Source organism: Myotis myotis, unplaced genomic scaffold (assembly GCF_014108235.1).
Source record: "Myotis myotis isolate mMyoMyo1 unplaced genomic scaffold, mMyoMyo1.p scaffold_m19_p_1, whole genome shotgun sequence".
Lineage (NCBI taxonomy): Eukaryota > Metazoa > Chordata > Mammalia > Chiroptera > Vespertilionidae > Myotis > Myotis myotis.
This window is the reverse complement of record NW_023416313.1, coordinates 176,129,977-176,148,353: the sequence shown is the minus strand read 5'-3', so window position 1 is coordinate 176,148,353 and position 18,377 is coordinate 176,129,977. Positions and strand designations below refer to the sequence as shown.

Below are 18,377 nucleotides of genomic sequence, written 5' to 3'. Positions count from 1 at the left end.
CCTTGTAATTTCCTTAAGTCTTTGTTTTACTGTTAATCATGATAACATTTGCCACTTTGTACGCATACAAATGCTTCCTATTGAGCCCATCTTGATGAAGCTTGAGATTTCTGCACACCGCCGAACACAATAATCTTTTAAAAAATTGCCAGCCTTTTAAGAATAGGGGCCCTGCTACTTAAAGGGGAGTTTGAATTATTCATCTCTGTGGTAACACTCAAAGCCTCAGGGTTCTGGATTATCAACAAAAAAAGTTATCCCCTTTTACTCCCTCCATCTTCCCTCCCTCAAAATGAATTAATGAGTTGAAATAAAACAAAATGAAACCGCTGCCTGGCCTCCGCCATCTCAGAGAGGGATCTGCCTGTGACAGTAGCCGCCTGACTGACTTTCAGAGTTAATCTGGCTGACATGGCTGGGCAGGTGTAACACCTCACCCTCATCCACTCTGTGCTCACACCTTCCCGGCTAAAGATGACATGGCCTTTCTGGGTGAAGGATATGAAGACAGTAGTCCTCCCACACCTGGAGTTCCACCCAATGGGGACTTTTGTGTACTGCCTGCCACCAGGGTGGACAGGTTCCTAGGTATTAACCAATCTGAGTATCTTCATTCTGCCCAGGAACCTGATCCCCCCCCCCCCCCCGAGTCTGTCAGTAATGCCACATGTGGTTTTATGTAGCAAACTGAAGTGAGTGTCTAAGAATGGAGTCTGGGGGTGGGGGCTACTTCCTATGATTCTGTAAAAGTGAATTGACTCTCTGAGGACCACTGTGTTTACATAGGCATTGACACTGTGTGTTTTCTTTTTACCCCAATGTTTATGACAGAAATAAAAGCAATAGAAAAACAACAGGCAGCTATTATGTCACAGTTGTCACTTCTCTAGATGACCCTTTCAAATCTTGTCCGTACCAGTATACGGACTCAATGCCAAAGTGGTTTTTGGTTATCTGTGTTCTTCTGTTCAAAGTCACAGAAACAAACAATTAGAACTTAACTGTATTAACAGATTGGGCCGGTGCCCAACCTGGGACCTATACAATTGCATGTGTTTATATCGGATGCACATACTGTTTACTCTGCAGAACAGTTTCTCTCTGCTATAACTAATGTTTTTATTTCTAGTTGTGGTGAAGTCAGGAGCCTCTGCTTTTGCCATTGAGGTTAATGATTTACCATGTTCTAACCAGGTGGAGGTGGTTACTTTATGACAAATTGTAAATAATTTATCTCTGTGCTAGTATCATTAGACATAAGGAAAAATTATAATTAGATATATAAATATATAAATAGATATCTAGGTATCTAATGAGAGGGGGAAAATGACTCAGTCATTTTCAGAGCTAATCATTTAAATGCAATTTAATGTATTTTAAATTGCATTTAAAATTAAAACCACAAGAAACCAGAGAACCTGGTTAATTACTGAAATGATTTATCATATATTGGCTCAGGTAAGCATTGCCCACGAACAGCGAAAATAGTAGACGTTTTGGTAACTCTTTCTCTAGTTCCCGGTTATTCCCTGCTCACCCTCTCCTGGTCCCTGGCCTACCTGCAGAGAGACAGTTTGGGGTCATGCTTGTGCTATGATTCAGGAACCAGACTGCCTAGGTTTGAATCTCAGCTCTGCTTTTTCCCAGTTTGAGCAGCAACCCAACCTCTCTGTGCCTGTTTCCCCATCTGTAAAATGAGGATAGCAATTGTAGTTAACTTCATAGAGTTATCACGTGCATTTTGGTAAAACACTTCAGACGAGATCGGGCGTGTTCAGGGTGGTATGGCCGTAGACTGGTAAAGCACTTCAAAAAGTTCCCAGCACATAACAAACACTCAGTAGGGATTGGCTGTTGTTATCATTCCTCGCCACACTCCTTATGCCTGCATAATGCTATTGGATAGTCAGATGCTATTTCAGGTTATCTATGGGTCCAGTCCCGATTTTTATGGCCATTTGTGATTTGTTATGTAGACTCTGCCAATAAAAACAGCAAACATATGAGCACCTATCTTGGGACCAGGCGCTTTATAAGTGTTGTAAGGGATCCAGACACAGAAGTCCTAATCCTTCCGTCAAGCAGTTTACGGTCTAGTTCAGTGATGGCGAAACTTTTGAGCTCGGCGTGTCAGCATTTTGAAAAACCCTAACTTAACTCTGGTGCCGTGTCACATATAGAAATTTTTTGATATTTGCAACCATAGTAAAACAAAGACTTATATTTTTGATATTTATTTTATATATTTAAATGCCATTTAACAAAGAAAAATCAACCAAAAAAATGAGTTCGCGTGTCACCTCTGACAGGCATGTCATAGGTTCGCCATCACTGGTCTAGTTGTTAGAGAGGAGGCCAGCATAGGAAAAGCTAAATAGCAAAGCAAGAAATAAATACCAGAGTAAGACCACAGTCTGTAATATAACTCGAGGAGACATATCCATGAGGCAGCAAGAGCCTACCGATGAAGATGTCTTGGTTGTATTTTAGGGACAACATATAACCCAGTTTGACTAGAGTGAGGGGTCACTTTCTGTGTGTAGTGTAAGCTAAGGATGGACAGGTACACCATTCCAAAAATTTTAAGAGCTCCATTATGATAAGGTTTTTATTTTTAAAATATTTTACTTGTTCTTTTGAAATAATGAGGAAACAGTGTGCTAGCCCCGTTCAAGCCCTGCATGTTTCATTTCAGAAGAATGTAGAATCCAGGCCTGCAAACTTCGTTCTGTTGGTAAAGACATTTCTGAGCTCTTGGAACAGAATTTAGTCCTGGCCCTGGGTGAACACTAGGAGGGGTGTAAGGTAAGTTAGGGTAGACCTGCCAGGGAGCTGGGGCCAGACCATGGAACATGCAGGCAGGGGAAAGGCCAGAAGGAAAATGAGAGGCTATCGATGTGAGGGTTAAAGTTCACAAAGTGAATAAAAATGCAGAAGTGTTTATAGAAAAATGACCATTAGTTGAGGTTTTCTTTTGAAAAATTGTCCTATTTATCATTCAACTTCAGTTCCTAGCTTCATTACATACAGTAGCTGCTCAGATGATGATGATAAAATATTTATTTCAAGATAAAAAAAAAACAAAACACAATTTTTTCATCTGTTTTCTTACAGACTTTTTGGCTCTACAGTTTCTATTTTTTAAGATATATTTTTGTTGATTTCAGAGAGGAAGGGAAGGGGAGAGAGAGACATAGAAATAACAATGATCAGAGGGAATCATCGATCAGCTGCTTCCTGCACATCCCACACTGGGGATCAAGCCCGCAACCTGGGCATGTGCCCTGACCAGGAATTGAACCATGACCTCCTGGTTCATAGGTCGATGCTCAAGCACTGAGCCACACCAGCCAGGCTCTACAGTTTCCACTGGAACATTTCAGTTGCTAACGTACAATTGAGTATTGGAATTAGTAAATTGATTTCTGATTACATTTAAGACCCTTTGCTCTAGATAGGTCTTAGACTAGCATTTGTTTATCATAATACATTTACGATGTCATGCTAAACCCCCTCTTTTACCCAGTAAAGGGAGAATTCGGAATACTTTCTTAGCATTAACAAATATATGACCTGAAATTAACAATAGAAAGATATCTAGATTGTATAATTATACATTTATTTATTCCTGAAAAAGCTAAAGCAATTTCTGGAGCTTTTTATGTATTAGGTTAAAAACCAATGTCCATAAATGTTCCTTTTAGGCCCCAATTGTTTTTAACAGGATTCTAATATTTTTATTTCAGTTGTGAAATGCCACTAGTCTTCGGCCAGTTTTGTCCACTTTGCAGCATTGATGCATTCATGTTCAAACACTTTATTGTACTGTTTTATAACAGCTGGACTGCACTATTAGAGCTAGCCATTTAAAATGAAAATTGGACTTGGCTATTATTGCATACTGTGACATCAGAGTTTCAGTTCTGCTATATACAGGTGATAAAAAAAAATTTTTTTTGCTTAGCTCAATCTTCCAGTCCTGTGATGAAATGCACAAGTGGTAGGATGTGTTAAAATCCCAATTTACATAAAGATGATTTGGATTTTTTTTCTTTGTTTAGGTCTTAATCATGTATCAGTAATTGAGTCCTTTCCTCAACTTATAAAAAACGCTGGATTTGTGGCCTTGTTATAGGTAGGGCTCTAACTTAGTGTCTGGCTCAGACTACGGCCCCTCATGCCTGCTTATGAATCGCTGTTGTTGAATGTGTCGCTTGGACTGGATTTGAGTATAGAAGATCACCATATGGCAAAGCAGACATCTACACTTACCAAATATGACACATGAGGTCAGCTTTAATCAGAGATCATTTGTACATACAATTCTACAAGGAGGCTAGTCATTATTGAATGAGAAATAGTTCAAGAGATCTGTGTTTCTGTGATTTATTGCTGTCAGATGTATGAGTGTAGGACTCACACATGATTGGAGGAAATAACCACAATCTCCCTGTCCCTTCCCCATGATTGGAGGAATTGAACACACCCTCCTGGCCCTGCCTTGTGATTGAAGGAACTGAACATGCCCTCCTGTCCCTGCCCCAGTGATTAGAGGAAATGAACACTCCCTTGCTGGCCCTACCCTGTGATTGGCGGGAACTACCACAATAAAAGTGTTTTGCTAATGAAGTTGCCTGTTCTTTTCTAAAAAACAAATTTCCTTATTTATTTACTTTCTTGGAGACTGTTATTCCTGCCGTCCCCCCCCTTTTAATTTTTTCCTTTCTTCTGTTTCTCTTCCTAATTTTAATCTATGCATGTCCTCTCTTTACTCCTCTATAAAGTTGACAAGTATAGTCTTTTTTCCTTTATCCAGATAATTAGCTTTCTGCCCTGTTTATCCAAGATATTTCTTCTTTCTCATCCCCACACTTCTGAACATTCTCAACAGAAAGTTTCCAAGATAAATAAAATCTTAACATAGTGCATGCCTTTACATACATGATTCTCCATTCTTCTAAGCCTCAGAAATCCATGAGAGGGAAACATACACCCACTTCAACATTCCCCAAATTCTGGATTTTTACTTGTATTGGAAAATACAATAATTCGGGCAGGCATGCAAGCATTCATAATAAATCATAAAGTTATGAATAAATCTTGGTTGTCAAAAGCAAATGTGTAGCCGCTCCAAAGCGTCTGCCATTAGAATTCAGCAAGGCAGCTGTCAGCTGTTTTCTTGTAATTAAACAGCCAATGAGCAGCTAATTAAGACATATGTGTATACAGAGTGGAAGTGGGTATGTTAATGAACTGTAGGAATCAATTCATTAAGTGAAAATTGTCAAAAGACCAAACATCAGATCAGCATTTCAGCCTGTGCCTCACTGAGAAGGAGCCCCAGGCAGAAGGGGAGCCCTCTAGGGCAAGACCCCGGAGGACCTCCTTAACCACACTCCCAATTCTGTGTCCAGCCAACCCACACTATGGGGCAAAACTATTAGTCACCGCAATAGGAAATGCCATGTATGTTTCAAAGCTTTTTATTAAGTAGATCTGCTTTTTATTAAGTAGAATATATATATATATATATATATATATTTATATATATATATATATATATATATATATATATATATATATAATCAATAACCTGTTGAGCTTCATACATCTTCCTCACCTTGTGTCTGAGCCATTATATGGAACTTTAATTACAGAACTGAAAAGCGTTTTTTATTGGTTTGTTTTGTTGTTTATCTGTTTTTTTAGGTCTGGCCTACATGTTTGCCTCAAGGCTTTTTTTGGTGGTGTAGTAAGAAGTGTATAGCCTTTGGAATAAAATGCCCAGGGTTCAGGAATTCAAATCCTGGCTCCTCCCCTTAGCAGCTGTGTGATTTTGGACACATGTCTTAACCTCTCTGTACTTTAATTTTCTTAATTGTACAACAGATATAAAAATACTTACTTTGCAGAGTTGTTGTGACTTGCAAATTAACAGTGTTTGCCAAGAATCCCACATGGTGCCTGATACGTAATAGGTGCTCAGCATCTGATTGTCACTACTGTTTTTATCCCTACCATCATTTTTTCCCTCTAGACATGTATTCAGCAAGTATTTGTTTATTTCTCTAAGTCCCAGGTTAGTTGTTGGAAACAAACAAACAATAAGGCAGTCAGTGAGGGTGGCAGATTAGGAATACAGTGAATTAAGGGGATACCTACAGCGCTATAAGGATACATATGGGAGGGGCTCTTCCAACAGCCTTGGGAGAGGCAAGGTCAGAGAAAGTGAATCCAGAGGAGAAGAGAGCTTTCCAGGAAGTATGCACTCATGTGTGCATGTGTGTGTGTGTGTGTGTGTGTGTGTGTGTGTGTGTGTGTGTTTGTTGGGGTTGGGGGCGGTGTCCTTTGAGGAACTGTGAACACAGTAGTTTAGGGTTGGCCAAAGTGTGGTTTTTGAGAAGAGGATTGACTATAGGAGATAGTTGCCTGGACAGGTGGCCATAGCCTGGTCATCAGTAGGGAGCCATGGAGGGCTAATAAGCAGGGAAGTGACTTGATCAGGTTCACAGTTTTTAGAAAGAGATCTTAAGTGACTGCAAAAATGAATTGGAAGGAGTGAACAGAGAGACCAGTTGGGAGCCTGTATAATAACCAATTAAGGGGAAAATAGGTAAGGAAACTTGAGAAACATGCAATAACGACAGATAGAAGTAGATAAATTTGAGAAATATGAAGGTAGCAAGAAATAGCCTAATTTGGTGACTGGGTGGACATGATTGTGGAGGAAGCAGGGATGAAATGATGACCATTTTTCTGCCATGAGTAACTGGGTTGAAGGTGGTGCCCTTCACTGAACAAGCAAGAAAACACGGGAAGAGACAAGGCTGGGAAAGGGGGAATGGATTGGGATATATTCTGTCCTGGAAGGAAGATAAAACTATTCACCTGGAGATTCTGGAAAGGGGGGAGGCTGGAGCTATGAAAGCCAGCCCACCACTTTGGGTAAATTCCTATCCAGAGTAGGGAGGACCGTTCAGACAGCCTGATGGGAAGCTGGGGACCAGCAAGGGCTAGGCTCAATCCCGTCATGTGCTGGTCAGTTTTTAACAGCCAGCTCTCTGTAAAACAGTGTCTGTATGTCTGTGCATAACTGTAGTATATTTCACAAATATAATTTCACAATTTACAAAGAGTAAAATCTACACTACTCTTTATTTATGAACTTCATACAAATGATTCCCACTGAATGGCCTCACTTACTTTTGCTGAACTCTTACATCCACACCGGTAGTTGCAGTTGGCGAAAGACTGGAGTGCCAACACGAATGTTGGTTGATTTATTTTATTTACGTTAATGAATAAGAGGAGAGTGAAACAAGGATGACATTTTGGAACTTCATTCATTCATCCGTGATGACGTGAGCAACTTCTTCACTGAATCAGATAATAGCTTTTAAGTACTTGTTTCCTCAATTTTTGTGCACTATTTAAAACGTGCTGGCTGCAGACATGACACACTTTTACATTTAACCCACATTGTTATCATATTCTTTGTCACGTTTCAAAACTAGCTAGTAAGCAAAACAAAACATCAAGCCAGACTTGAGCATTTGCCAATTGCTGTGGTATAAATATGACCACCATGAGGTCAATGTTAAGCCTCCCAACATGTAATCTCACTGACTACAGAGCAGGGAAACGATGCACAGTAACACACCATTATGTAGTATTGCCACCATTCAAATAGCATTGATGTAAATAGCCTCCAGAACATGGATAATAGCAAAATAATAATTTTTTTAAAAAGTTGATTTATAATAATGATTATGTTTAACAACCGGCTCATAAAATTTTAACATTATGCTCTTGCAACCTGGTATGAGCCTTTTCCCACACACCCTTGCCTCTGTCCTGGTCCTGGAGAGCTCCACTGTAGTGGGATTGATGAACAGTGCCATAATGTTAAAAAAAAAAAAAAAAGTAATAGAGTTCTCCAGAGAATGAAATAAAGGGCCAAAATCAGAAATAAAACTCAATGAGAAGCACTTAGAGAGCTAGGTGAAATGAATGAGGAAGCACTCTCCAGTGGAAATGGAGACAGAAAGCTGATGTGCAGGGAGGCTGTGCATGAGCAAATCAAGGCTGCGTGACATTAATTTTATTAGCCCAACACGTGGAGCCGTGCTGAAGTGAGTGGGCACTGCACTAAGATTTAGGACACTAGCGTCTGAATCCCAGCCCTGACTCTTACCTGTTGTGGGACAACCTTGAACAAGTCACTTACCATTCTGAGCCTCATTTTTGTTATCTGCAAAATCAGAAAACCAGAGTAGATCTGTGTTCTGCAAAAAGTAATACAGCAGATCTTCTAGGAAGCTTTGTTAAAATATTTACCATTCAAAATTGACATTTCTGGGTCCTAAGGCAGTTCCATTTTTAATTTTTTGAGGAAACTCCATACTGCTTTCCGCAGTGGCTGCACCAATCTACATTTCCGCCAACAGTGCACAGAGTTCCCTTTCCTCCACATCCTTGCCAGCATTTTTTTGTTGACTTATTGATGACAGCCATTCTGACAGGCGTGAGATGATATCTCAGTGTGGTCTTACTTTGCATTTTTCTGATGATTAGTGATATTGAGCATTTTTGCATGTCTCTTGGCCATCTGTATGTCTTCTTTGGAGAAGTGTCTATTCAAGTCCTTTGTCCATTTTTAATTGGATTTCCTGGAGGGTTATTTGGTGTTAAATTTTATAAGTTCTTTATAAATTTTGGATATTAACCCCTTATCAGATGTATCATTAGCAAATATATTCTCCCATTTAGTGGGTTGTCTTTTCATCTTGTTTATGGTTACCTTTGCTGTACAAAATCTTTCTAGTTTGGTATAGTCCAATTTTTTATATTTTTATTTATTGATTTGAGAGAGAGAAACATCGATTTGTTGTTCCACTTATTTATGCATTCATTGGTTGATTCTTTTATGTGCCTGACCAGGGGATTGAACCTGCAGCCTTGGCATATCAGGACAACGTTCTAACCACCTGAGCTACCCGGCCAGGCCATTTGTGGGTTTTTTTCACATGATTTCACTTATATGTTCCATCTAATGTACAGAATAAACTAACAGACAAAAGAGAAGCAGAAATAAATACAGAAAACAGACTGACAGCTGTCAGCAGAGAGTGGGGTGAAGGGATCAAGCAAAAAAAAAAAGGATACTTAATAGACAGACAAAGTATGGTGATTACCAGAGGGATAGGGGGTTGGGGAGGTAGGAGAGGGCAAAGAGGGGGTAAATAGTGATGGAGGGAGACTTGACTTGGGATGGTGAACACACAATACATTATATAGATGATGTACCTCTGAAACCTATATAATTTTATTAACCAGTGTCACCCCAGTACATTCAATTTTAAAAGTTTTTAATTGACATTTCTGCTCTTTTGACCTACAAAAATGACAGTTTCATATTGTTTAAAGTAATATGTATGCCTGGACTACATCTCCAAAAGTTCTGGTTCAGTAGAGCTAAAGAGTATTTGTTTAGAAGCTCCACGGTGATTCCATGGCTTTTTGAGAACTACTATACTGACCATTTCTCAACTCCCTCTAAAGGGCTGTCTTCTAATTTACTCTTTGCAATAAATGCATGTTAGTTTGCTGCCACTAGGTGGGAGTAATGTGCCACCGTCACACCAAGGAGCTGTGTTACCTTGAAATTCATCATGGTGGCTCTCTGCTCAAGCTCAATATGTTTATAATGGAACATCTCCATGTATTTTGACATCTGTAAAGAATGAACTTTTAAGAAAAGGCTAATGAAATAATTCATTAGCTCATCTTTTAGAAATAAAACTCCAAAATCATGTGCTTAATATCTTTTCCAACTAACTCACAGCTTCAGCACTTTTTCTGTTCTTTCTACATACTTCCTCCATTCCACCCAAAACTACATGCACTGGCTTGTATTGTCCCTGTTCTCTGTGTGGCCTCAAACTCCCTAACCCCTAGAACTAATGTCTCAGCTCACTCATTTCTCAGTGAAACCCTCTCCAGAATTGCCCCCCCCCCCCAATCAGTCAAGATCCTGCTTCTACATTTATGACCATACATCTACGTTTAAGTAGAAAGATACCTACCATCTTTCCACCCTTCTCTTCCTTCTCACTCTTCTAATCTTTCTCCCTCTTACATGTTCATTAGCTTTACATATTTTATTAGTTTAACTTCTTAAATCCTTAAACCTCTGAGAAACCTCCAAAGAATGCTGAAAAGAAGAGTTGAAGGTGGGGGAAAAAGAAGGAAGACCAAGTTCTCATTCTGTCTGACATGCAAAGTTGGGTGTTTATCTGTGTCACAGAGGTTAACCTTTTTCTTCTCTCCCTTCAGGGCTCATACTTTATAATCCCACTTGACCCTTCCTATCTAGTATTTTATAGCTCTCCTTGTGAGCATGACTGTTGACTTAGTCCAAAAGAAAGATCTCTTCTCTGGTTCTTAGTTCTGCTACTCTAGGCACATGCTTAACTGGCTTAGTGAACAATAAATGGTGCTGTGAAGAGCAGGGTGTCTATTTGCTCACTTGCTGTCCCTAGCCCCTCCTCCTCCTCCTCCTCGTCCTCCTCCTCCTCCTCCTCCTCCTTCATGCCCTCTCAGAGTTGCCTTATAGCAGAGCAAACTGGTGGTTATATAGGGCTTCTGTGCTAACATTCTGGAACTTTATTAGTGGTGGTCGATGTTAACTTGAGTTTAATACATGAAAACAAAAAAGTAGCATTCATTTTGTTAATGACTCAGTCATTATTCAAGAGCTGTATCTAATTCTAGGTTTCAGGTTTTTGAAGAAAGCAGAGAAATTGGATATGATCCTGAGAAAAAATACTAAAGGTAGAAAAGACCCTAGAAAGAAAGGTGGCAGATGCTATGATTTGGTGTACAGACTAAATATTGATTGTTAGCTTGGCAACCGACAACTACTGCTTCCATTTGAAGAAAACAAAGAGATCACTTAGACGTTCTCCATATTTAGTGATCATAGAATAAAATGGAGCATTGTCAAGCAAGCAAAATTCAGCCTCAACTAAAGGAAAAGCAAATAATTCCTGACCCTAGACATTTGCAGTGATAGATTCAGACACAGAGGGTCTGCATGGTGGTACAGTCTCCAAAAAAATACCTTTTAGCTTTGACAGAGATTGCGTCTCAAACTAAACTGAATACCTAGACAGCTGGCCTCTTGGTATCTCTTTCTAAGGATTATCTGCTTCTGTTACCATTTATATTTTCTTGAATTCTCACCATTAAGCTCCAAAGAAAGCTTTCCTTCTTCTCACTTCCTCTTCACAGAGGAAATAAAAAACAACCCACAGCTTTAGATATTTTGAGAAAAGAGAAATTGCTTCACAGAAGAAGCCAGACTTGATATAAGGAAGGTTTAAAGTACAACAGAGAGACAAGCCTTGCCCACGTTGAGGTTAGTGAGCAGCTTGGCAGAGAGGAGATGAGTTGTTAGCGCCCTGCTCCCTCCCTCTCATCCCAAGTTGGCTTCCAAAAGGAAGGAATTGAGTTCATATCACCGTATCCATTGACTTAAGCCACATAGTCCCCCAGCCATCACAAAAGGAAGCAGGTGTACTAGACTATTTTTCCCGAGTGCCTCACATACCTTCCACCTGCACATTATAGAAAAATCAGAAAGCACAGATAAGCAGGAAGAAAATGAAAATCACATGTGGCCTCACCAACCGGTGCCAAATCTTTTCATTTGGGGGCATAATTTTCCAGTTTCTTCTATGTTAAATATATGGATTCTTTTTTAAAAAATTGGATTATATTGTCTTTAATCTTTAGCTGTTCTTTTAAATTTAGCAGTATATTTTAATACCTTTTTGTGTCATTAATTATATTTCTGAAATTCCATTTTTAATGGTTGCTGAATGTGTGGATATCCAATGATACTTCCAATTCATTAATGTTGGACATTTAGCATCCTTCTAAATTTTTTATATTACAGATAGTGCTGTGAGGGACATCCTTGCAGATAAATATTTGTACTGTTCTTAACATCCTTTTAGAATATATTCCCTAGCCCTAACTGGTTTGGTTCCGTGGATACAGCATCGGCCTGCAGACTGAAGGGTCCTAGGTTCGATTCTGGTCAAGGGCATGTACCTTGATTGCAGGAGGCAGCTGATCGATGTTTCTAACTCTCTATCCCTCTCCCTTCCTCTCTGTAAAAAAAAATCAATAAAATACATATTTTTTTAAAAAAAGAATATACTCCCTAAAAAACCAATTATTGGTTCAAGAGAGAGGTCATTTTTAAGGATTTTGATACAACTGCTAAGTTGCCGTCCAGAAAAATCTTTAGGTGAGAGAGTATATCCTTTCCAACCTGCCCACCACTCTGCCAGTTCTTCAGGATTTATCTCTCCCCTCCAGTGGCACTAACCCCACTAGTGTCCCCTTGGTTGGCATCATCTATCTTAACTTTTAAAGATCTGAGGATGATAATACTCTTGTACTTCATGGCTCTGCTTCATAGAATTAACTCTGGTTCCTGCTCTTTCTTCAGAGCACTTCAAACCCACTGAGAGATAACAATAAAAAGATAACCCCAAACCACCCATATCATTGGATATTAAGAAATGTGCTTCTAAATAACATATGGATTAAAGAACTCTATTTAAAATTAAGGCATGTTTTCAATGGAATGATAATGAAAATACTACATGGCAAAACTTGTGGGTTGCTACTAAAACATAACTAAAAGGAAACCTTGTAGCTTTTAAGAATAAATACTGAAAATTAATGAGCTATTATGGGTCCAACTCAAGAAGTTAGCAAAAATTAGTGAGTGAATGAATGAAATCCTTGAAGTCAGCAGTTCCCTATGTGTTTTTGTTCACCCTCTCATCTCCAACACATTGCTTAACAAATAAGTGGAACTTGATGAATATCAGATTGGATTTGTTAAATCGTAAAGGTCATGTGGTATTTTCAAATTGTCAGGGCTGCGTATTCCCAATCTGATTGATCTGCCAAAATAATTCGTCCAAGCATCTTTAACTTCTTGGGCCAGTAGATTCTGACTTGGGGAATGCAAGACACCTAAAGTGCGGTGAATTTCAGTGGGTTAGTAGAGATTACCAACCTGTAGGAGGATTGCAGCTTCCCTGGGTTACAGTAAGGATGCATTTTTCCCTGTCTCTGGACATCCAGAGAAGTGTTTTGTGTTTACTCTACTAAAATATATATAGGAGATAAAGGTTAAATAAAAGTGTCTTTGTGCTGTTACATCAACACATTGCTTTGGCCATCAGAAGCCAGGAACAGGGCCTGGCAACTGTCTGCTGGAGTTCAAGAAAGTTTTGCCTGTGTAAGGGATGGAGGATTGGACTCCGGGGATCAATTTTACTCAAGGAAAAAGAAGTGACTTTAATTTCATTAATGGCCTCCTGGATGATTCCGCTACAAGTTTAATTCTCATTAAATATTAATGCCGCTCAGTTCTTAGTATACTGCCTTTAGTATCATACAGCTCAAACTGACACTAACCTGTTTTATATTTTATAACCGAATCACAGGGCTTTTTCAGGAGAAGTCAGCAAAGCAATGCCACCTACTCCTGTCCTCGTCAGAAGAACTGTTTGATTGATCGAACCAGTAGAAACCGCTGCCAACACTGTCGATTACAGAAATGCCTTGCTGTAGGGATGTCTCGAGATGGTGAGCACTCAGCTTGAATTGTAGGGTGGTGACATGGGGTTATGAAAGTGCCTTCTAAAACCCGGACTCAGATCTGCCAAAATATGCCCTCCCACCCCTGGCGGTTTTGTGGGTTTCACGGCAGTTATTTCCTCTTCCATAATCCATCCGAGTCAGCTGGCTGGCTGATGGCATGGTGCTTGGAAAGTGTGGTCAGAACACCTTCGGATTTTTTTATGTTTAAGATATTACAGGTGGATGAATTGATCAAAGGTTATTGTCATCTGAGGGCCTTAATAAATATACCTCCTACAGGCATTTTCCCCAGAAGGAAACACACAGGTGAGAGCCAATTGTTACATGCTTTACACTAGTGAATTTATTGGGTTGAATTGGCTTTTATGCTAACTGCATATTTTGAATCACATGCCAAAGTCAAATATTTGTACATGCAGAATGTGTGAAAATAGTGCAAAATGTGGCTCGGTGACAAATGTTCTTTTCATTAAAAGAAGCTATTTTAAGAAATAGAGACCATCTACCACTCAGTTGCAGAACATTTCACGATCTTCCTGGAAAACTATCTTAAGTGCACTGAATAATCAACACCAGATTTCAAGGCAGTTATTCTTATATAAGGAAACTGGGCAGAAAGTACAGAGGGTACATTTTTCAGGACTTTTCCGAGTATACTGGCTGGCTCTCTTAAGAGATCCCTTTGAAGGAAACATCTCTTCCAGCCTGTGGAAAAGTACTTCAGGATGCTGGGCAGGCCTTCTGAAAGCCTCTCTTCCCATAATCAGATGTTCTTGGGGTCTGTGGACCTGCCCAGGCACAAGTGATGATAACCTCCCATAGAGAGGCACAGGGTAGTCTCTTAGAATATATAAAAACAAAAACGAAGTTGTTGCCATCAGAATATGCAAGTCCCAGAACTTACACCGTATTCTCAGAAACTCCTGTGGTATGCAGCTCTGCAGATTTCATCCTCAAAGTTGGGCTCATCTTTTAGGAACTTGTAAATTAAAATCACAAGCTGTGTGTGCATTTTCTCAATAGCTGATCTTTTCATTTCACCTACAGGATGGTGTGATTACTGTTGTTAATATCCAGGCAGACGTTAAAACACCATTCAGAGTACACAGAACAAGTTTCACCTATGGTATCAATCCCCTTGGGTGTTCTAGAACACAGATTCTTCCACACAGAAATACTAGTAAAATGCCTTCAGTATGCCTCCCAGAGGTTTTGTATAGAAGTGACAGTGCACGTTGTTGTGGGCTTAGAGTGAATTTGAGTGAGAGCTTATGCAAATTTAGGTCTGACATTCAGAGCCCACATCAGCCTACATGCTATCTAACTAGCCCCACCCAAGTTCATTCCTTCAGTCCTAGAACCCAGAAATTGACCAGTATTAAGCTCACTCGTTCCCTCTCTGCAAAAGGACAGTGAGTGTTCTCCTTGGTGGAAAAAGAATCTAACAGATGGTGGCCCTGGTTCCCAACTTCATATCCATTTATCCTGCCTCTTTCCCATAGACTCACCGAATTATGATGATGGTTAAGTAGTTGAATTCACCCACCCCATCAGGTATCAATTTAACCACAATTAGGACATTTTAATCCCTCTAGTAGAGGCTTAATCCACATAGGCAGGGTTGAGCTGAAAAATAAATGGGTTGGTGGAAGAGCTTAGACCAGGAAATCATAGGGTGTTTCCCTCCGATATATCGGTGTTTCAGGAGAAATCATTTGGGATTCCGAATGAACTGGAGAGTTATTACAATCATTGCTCCACTTTAAATACGGAACCTCCCAAGTAGAAGTGTCGAGAACACAAATTTGTCTGACGGGGAGGGATCTTACACAGTGTTTGCCCTTTCCAGAATTCTGATACTCTTTTTACTTGAGGCAAAATAAGAACAGTAGAAAGTGTCATTTAAATGTGGGTCCAAGCATTTTACAAGGGCCGCCATGACCCAGTGTAGGGGAGGGGCTTCTCCGGTAGACTCAGAGATGTGACTCAGGGAATCGCAAAGGCCTCCTCCAGTCTGTTCAGGTCTCTCAGTGAAGCCGCAGGTCCAGCTGTTTGATCGGGAAGGAACTCATTTGAGTGTTCAGAATAGTGGAATGAATGAAAATGGAGGTATGACTGCTTGTGCCTCGATGTACCTCTGAGTCTGTACATTAATCTGAACACCATGAAGAGAGAGAGGTGGTCCAGCCCGGCCACATGAGTGGGGAGTGAACAAGCCCGCTCAGTCACATACCAGTGGCTCCCACTGAGCATAGGGTCTTATGACAGCAGGAAACCATGGGAGGTCATTGCCCCAGGTCTCTCCTACCTACTCGTCCTTCGTTCCTCTGGGATGTGTCTTTGCTGTTGTGGGTGTGGGGTGGGACTGTTGGATCACATCCTTATTTTGTGGTTATGTGGGTTTTGATTGAGATTGTCTGAGACTTCAAAGGAACCCCTAAAGCATGCCGGAAAGGAGAGTGAAGAAAAGCACATTGTATATGGTGTGGTTTGGCTTGTGTCTTCCAGCTGTAAAATTTGGCCGAATGTCGAAGAAGCAGAGAGACAGCTTGTACGCAGAAGTGCAGAAACACCGGATGCAGCAGCAGCAGCGAGACCACCAGCAGCAGCCCGGAGAGGCCGAGCCGCTGACTCCAACCTACAACATCTCGGCCAACGGGCTGACGGAACTACACGACGACCTCAGCAACTACATCGACGGGCACACCCCTGAGGGGAGCAAGGCAGACTCTGCCGTCAGCAGCTTCTACCTGGACATACAGCCTTCCCCAGACCAGTCAGGTCTTGATATCAATGGAATCAAACCAGAACCAATATGTGACTACACACCAGCATCAGGCTTCTTTCCCTACTGTTCCTTCACCAATGGAGAGACTTCTCCAACTGTGTCCATGGCAGAATTAGGTAATGGCTTCCATGTTTCTATTGGGATGTGCTATTTATGCCCTATGAAGTAAATAGGATATGCCTGGCTTTCCTCTAATGAGTTATGATGTTATTAAAATGATGGAGCTAGAAGGGAAATATACCTTTACCCTTTGGACCACTTCATAATCCCACCTGCCCCCTTGCTTTTGACTGTCCACTATTTCATTGTATATGCAAGAGAAATCTTGACCTCTCAGCTTCAGAGATGGGTCGACATGAACTTAAAGCAGTCTTAAAATGCCACAGAAAACTGGTAAGTCCAGGGAAGGGCCCCATTAACTTCATTAGTTATTTACGTACTTATATTCCAGGTATTGCTTTATACCTGAAGTCATAAAAATGGCAGTCCACAAACTGAATCTGGCCCATAATATATTTTCGGATTAATACAGAGTTTTAAATTTTTGAGTCAGTTGCCAAAATTTAAAAACTGGTCCACATAAAAATTCAGATAGTCAGCTTCTTATGGGAGGGAGCAAATAATCGAGGTATAAGGGACCAGCAACAATTAAGTGGCATCAGCTAACACCTTGAGGTGGGCCCGCCCCTCTTCCCCCATCTGTGTGATTGCCCATGCCTGCAAGTGTTGCAATCCTGGTGTATGCTATAGATGTTAAAGGGAAATGGCCTTCTTTATTTGCCAGAATGTTTTGATGATGGATATTGGTGACAAAACTGATGTTTTTCATAGAAGACTCACCATACACAAAAACACACACACAAAAAAAAAAACAAAACAAAACAAAACACAAAAACAAAAACAAAAAAACCACACACACACAACAACAAAAAAAGAAAGAAAGAAAAATATCCTGTCAATTTCTTATTCCTGTGACATTTTTGCTTCTTGGGTGATGTGACCTAGAAATGTTAACAACACAGACAATGAAAAACTTTCCATTTCAAGGAGGCTGTGTTAGCATCCTCTGATATATTTAATCGATTTTTAAGGACAGCACTGTTGTCAGAGGAACTTTGATAAGAACCTTTGCAGTTTTAGAGTTTGATCTGTCCCTCCCCATGACTCCTCACACAAGGTTATAATCCTTTGGGATATTTCAATTAGCTGCTGTGGCGATGGCTCAGTTAATACGCGGAGAGAATAAAGACTTCAGATGGAAAGGCACGGGCGGGTGCTGACTTGAGCACCGAAATCCTCAGTTCACAGGAAAAGCCGTTGTGCTCTTTAGATGGCTTCCCCACCTCTGTACCCCATAAAACGTTTCTAAGTGAAATTTATATTTCCAGTAAAATATCTCTCCAAATAGAACAAATTGAATGTTCTTTACGGTTTTTGCACAAGCGCCTCTTTATGGGTCTAAATTTAAATCCTCAAGAGCAGGGCCATTTTAAGCCTGGTCTGTAACCACTGAGCAGCTCGAAAGGTGGATCGCAGCTCTTTTGATTAACAGAGAAACCTCTGAACTAGAAGCCAAGCTGAGCAGAGGTAGGTTTGATTTTATTTTTCTTGAACTAGAACAAAAACCTTACATTTTTGTCATGAAATCTTGGTTGGCTGAGCCTTAAGCAGAACGGTAATGAAAGTAAAGTTTTCAGAAATGAATAAGGATTTGATTGAAAGCTGGCATGATATCATGAAAAATCACCTGGCTCACTTTACCTTGGGTCTGCTTCCACCTTACCATAAATACTAGTGAGTCTATCCAGTTTGCTTATCAAATATTCAACCATGAAATAAATCCACAGGACTTAGCAGAAGTGTTTCCCGTGAAGGTGGCACTTAGGCTAAATGTGTACTC

At 40.2% G+C, this 18,377-nt stretch overlaps 1 protein-coding gene across 3 annotated transcripts in view; it reads left to right on the top strand.

The window, feature by feature from the left end:
• RORA (RAR related orphan receptor A) overlaps window positions 1-18,377 on the top strand; it is a 94,774-nt gene that overhangs the window by 60,590 nt on the left and 15,807 nt on the right. For all 3 annotated transcript variants that reach the window (XM_036303561.1, XM_036303551.1, XM_036303543.1), the window contains exons 3-4: window positions 13,533-13,674; window positions 16,198-16,593. In XM_036303561.1, the coding sequence (XP_036159454.1) occupies window positions 13,533-13,674; window positions 16,198-16,593 (538 nt within the window). The remainder of the gene's footprint in view (window positions 1-13,532; window positions 13,675-16,197; window positions 16,594-18,377) is intronic.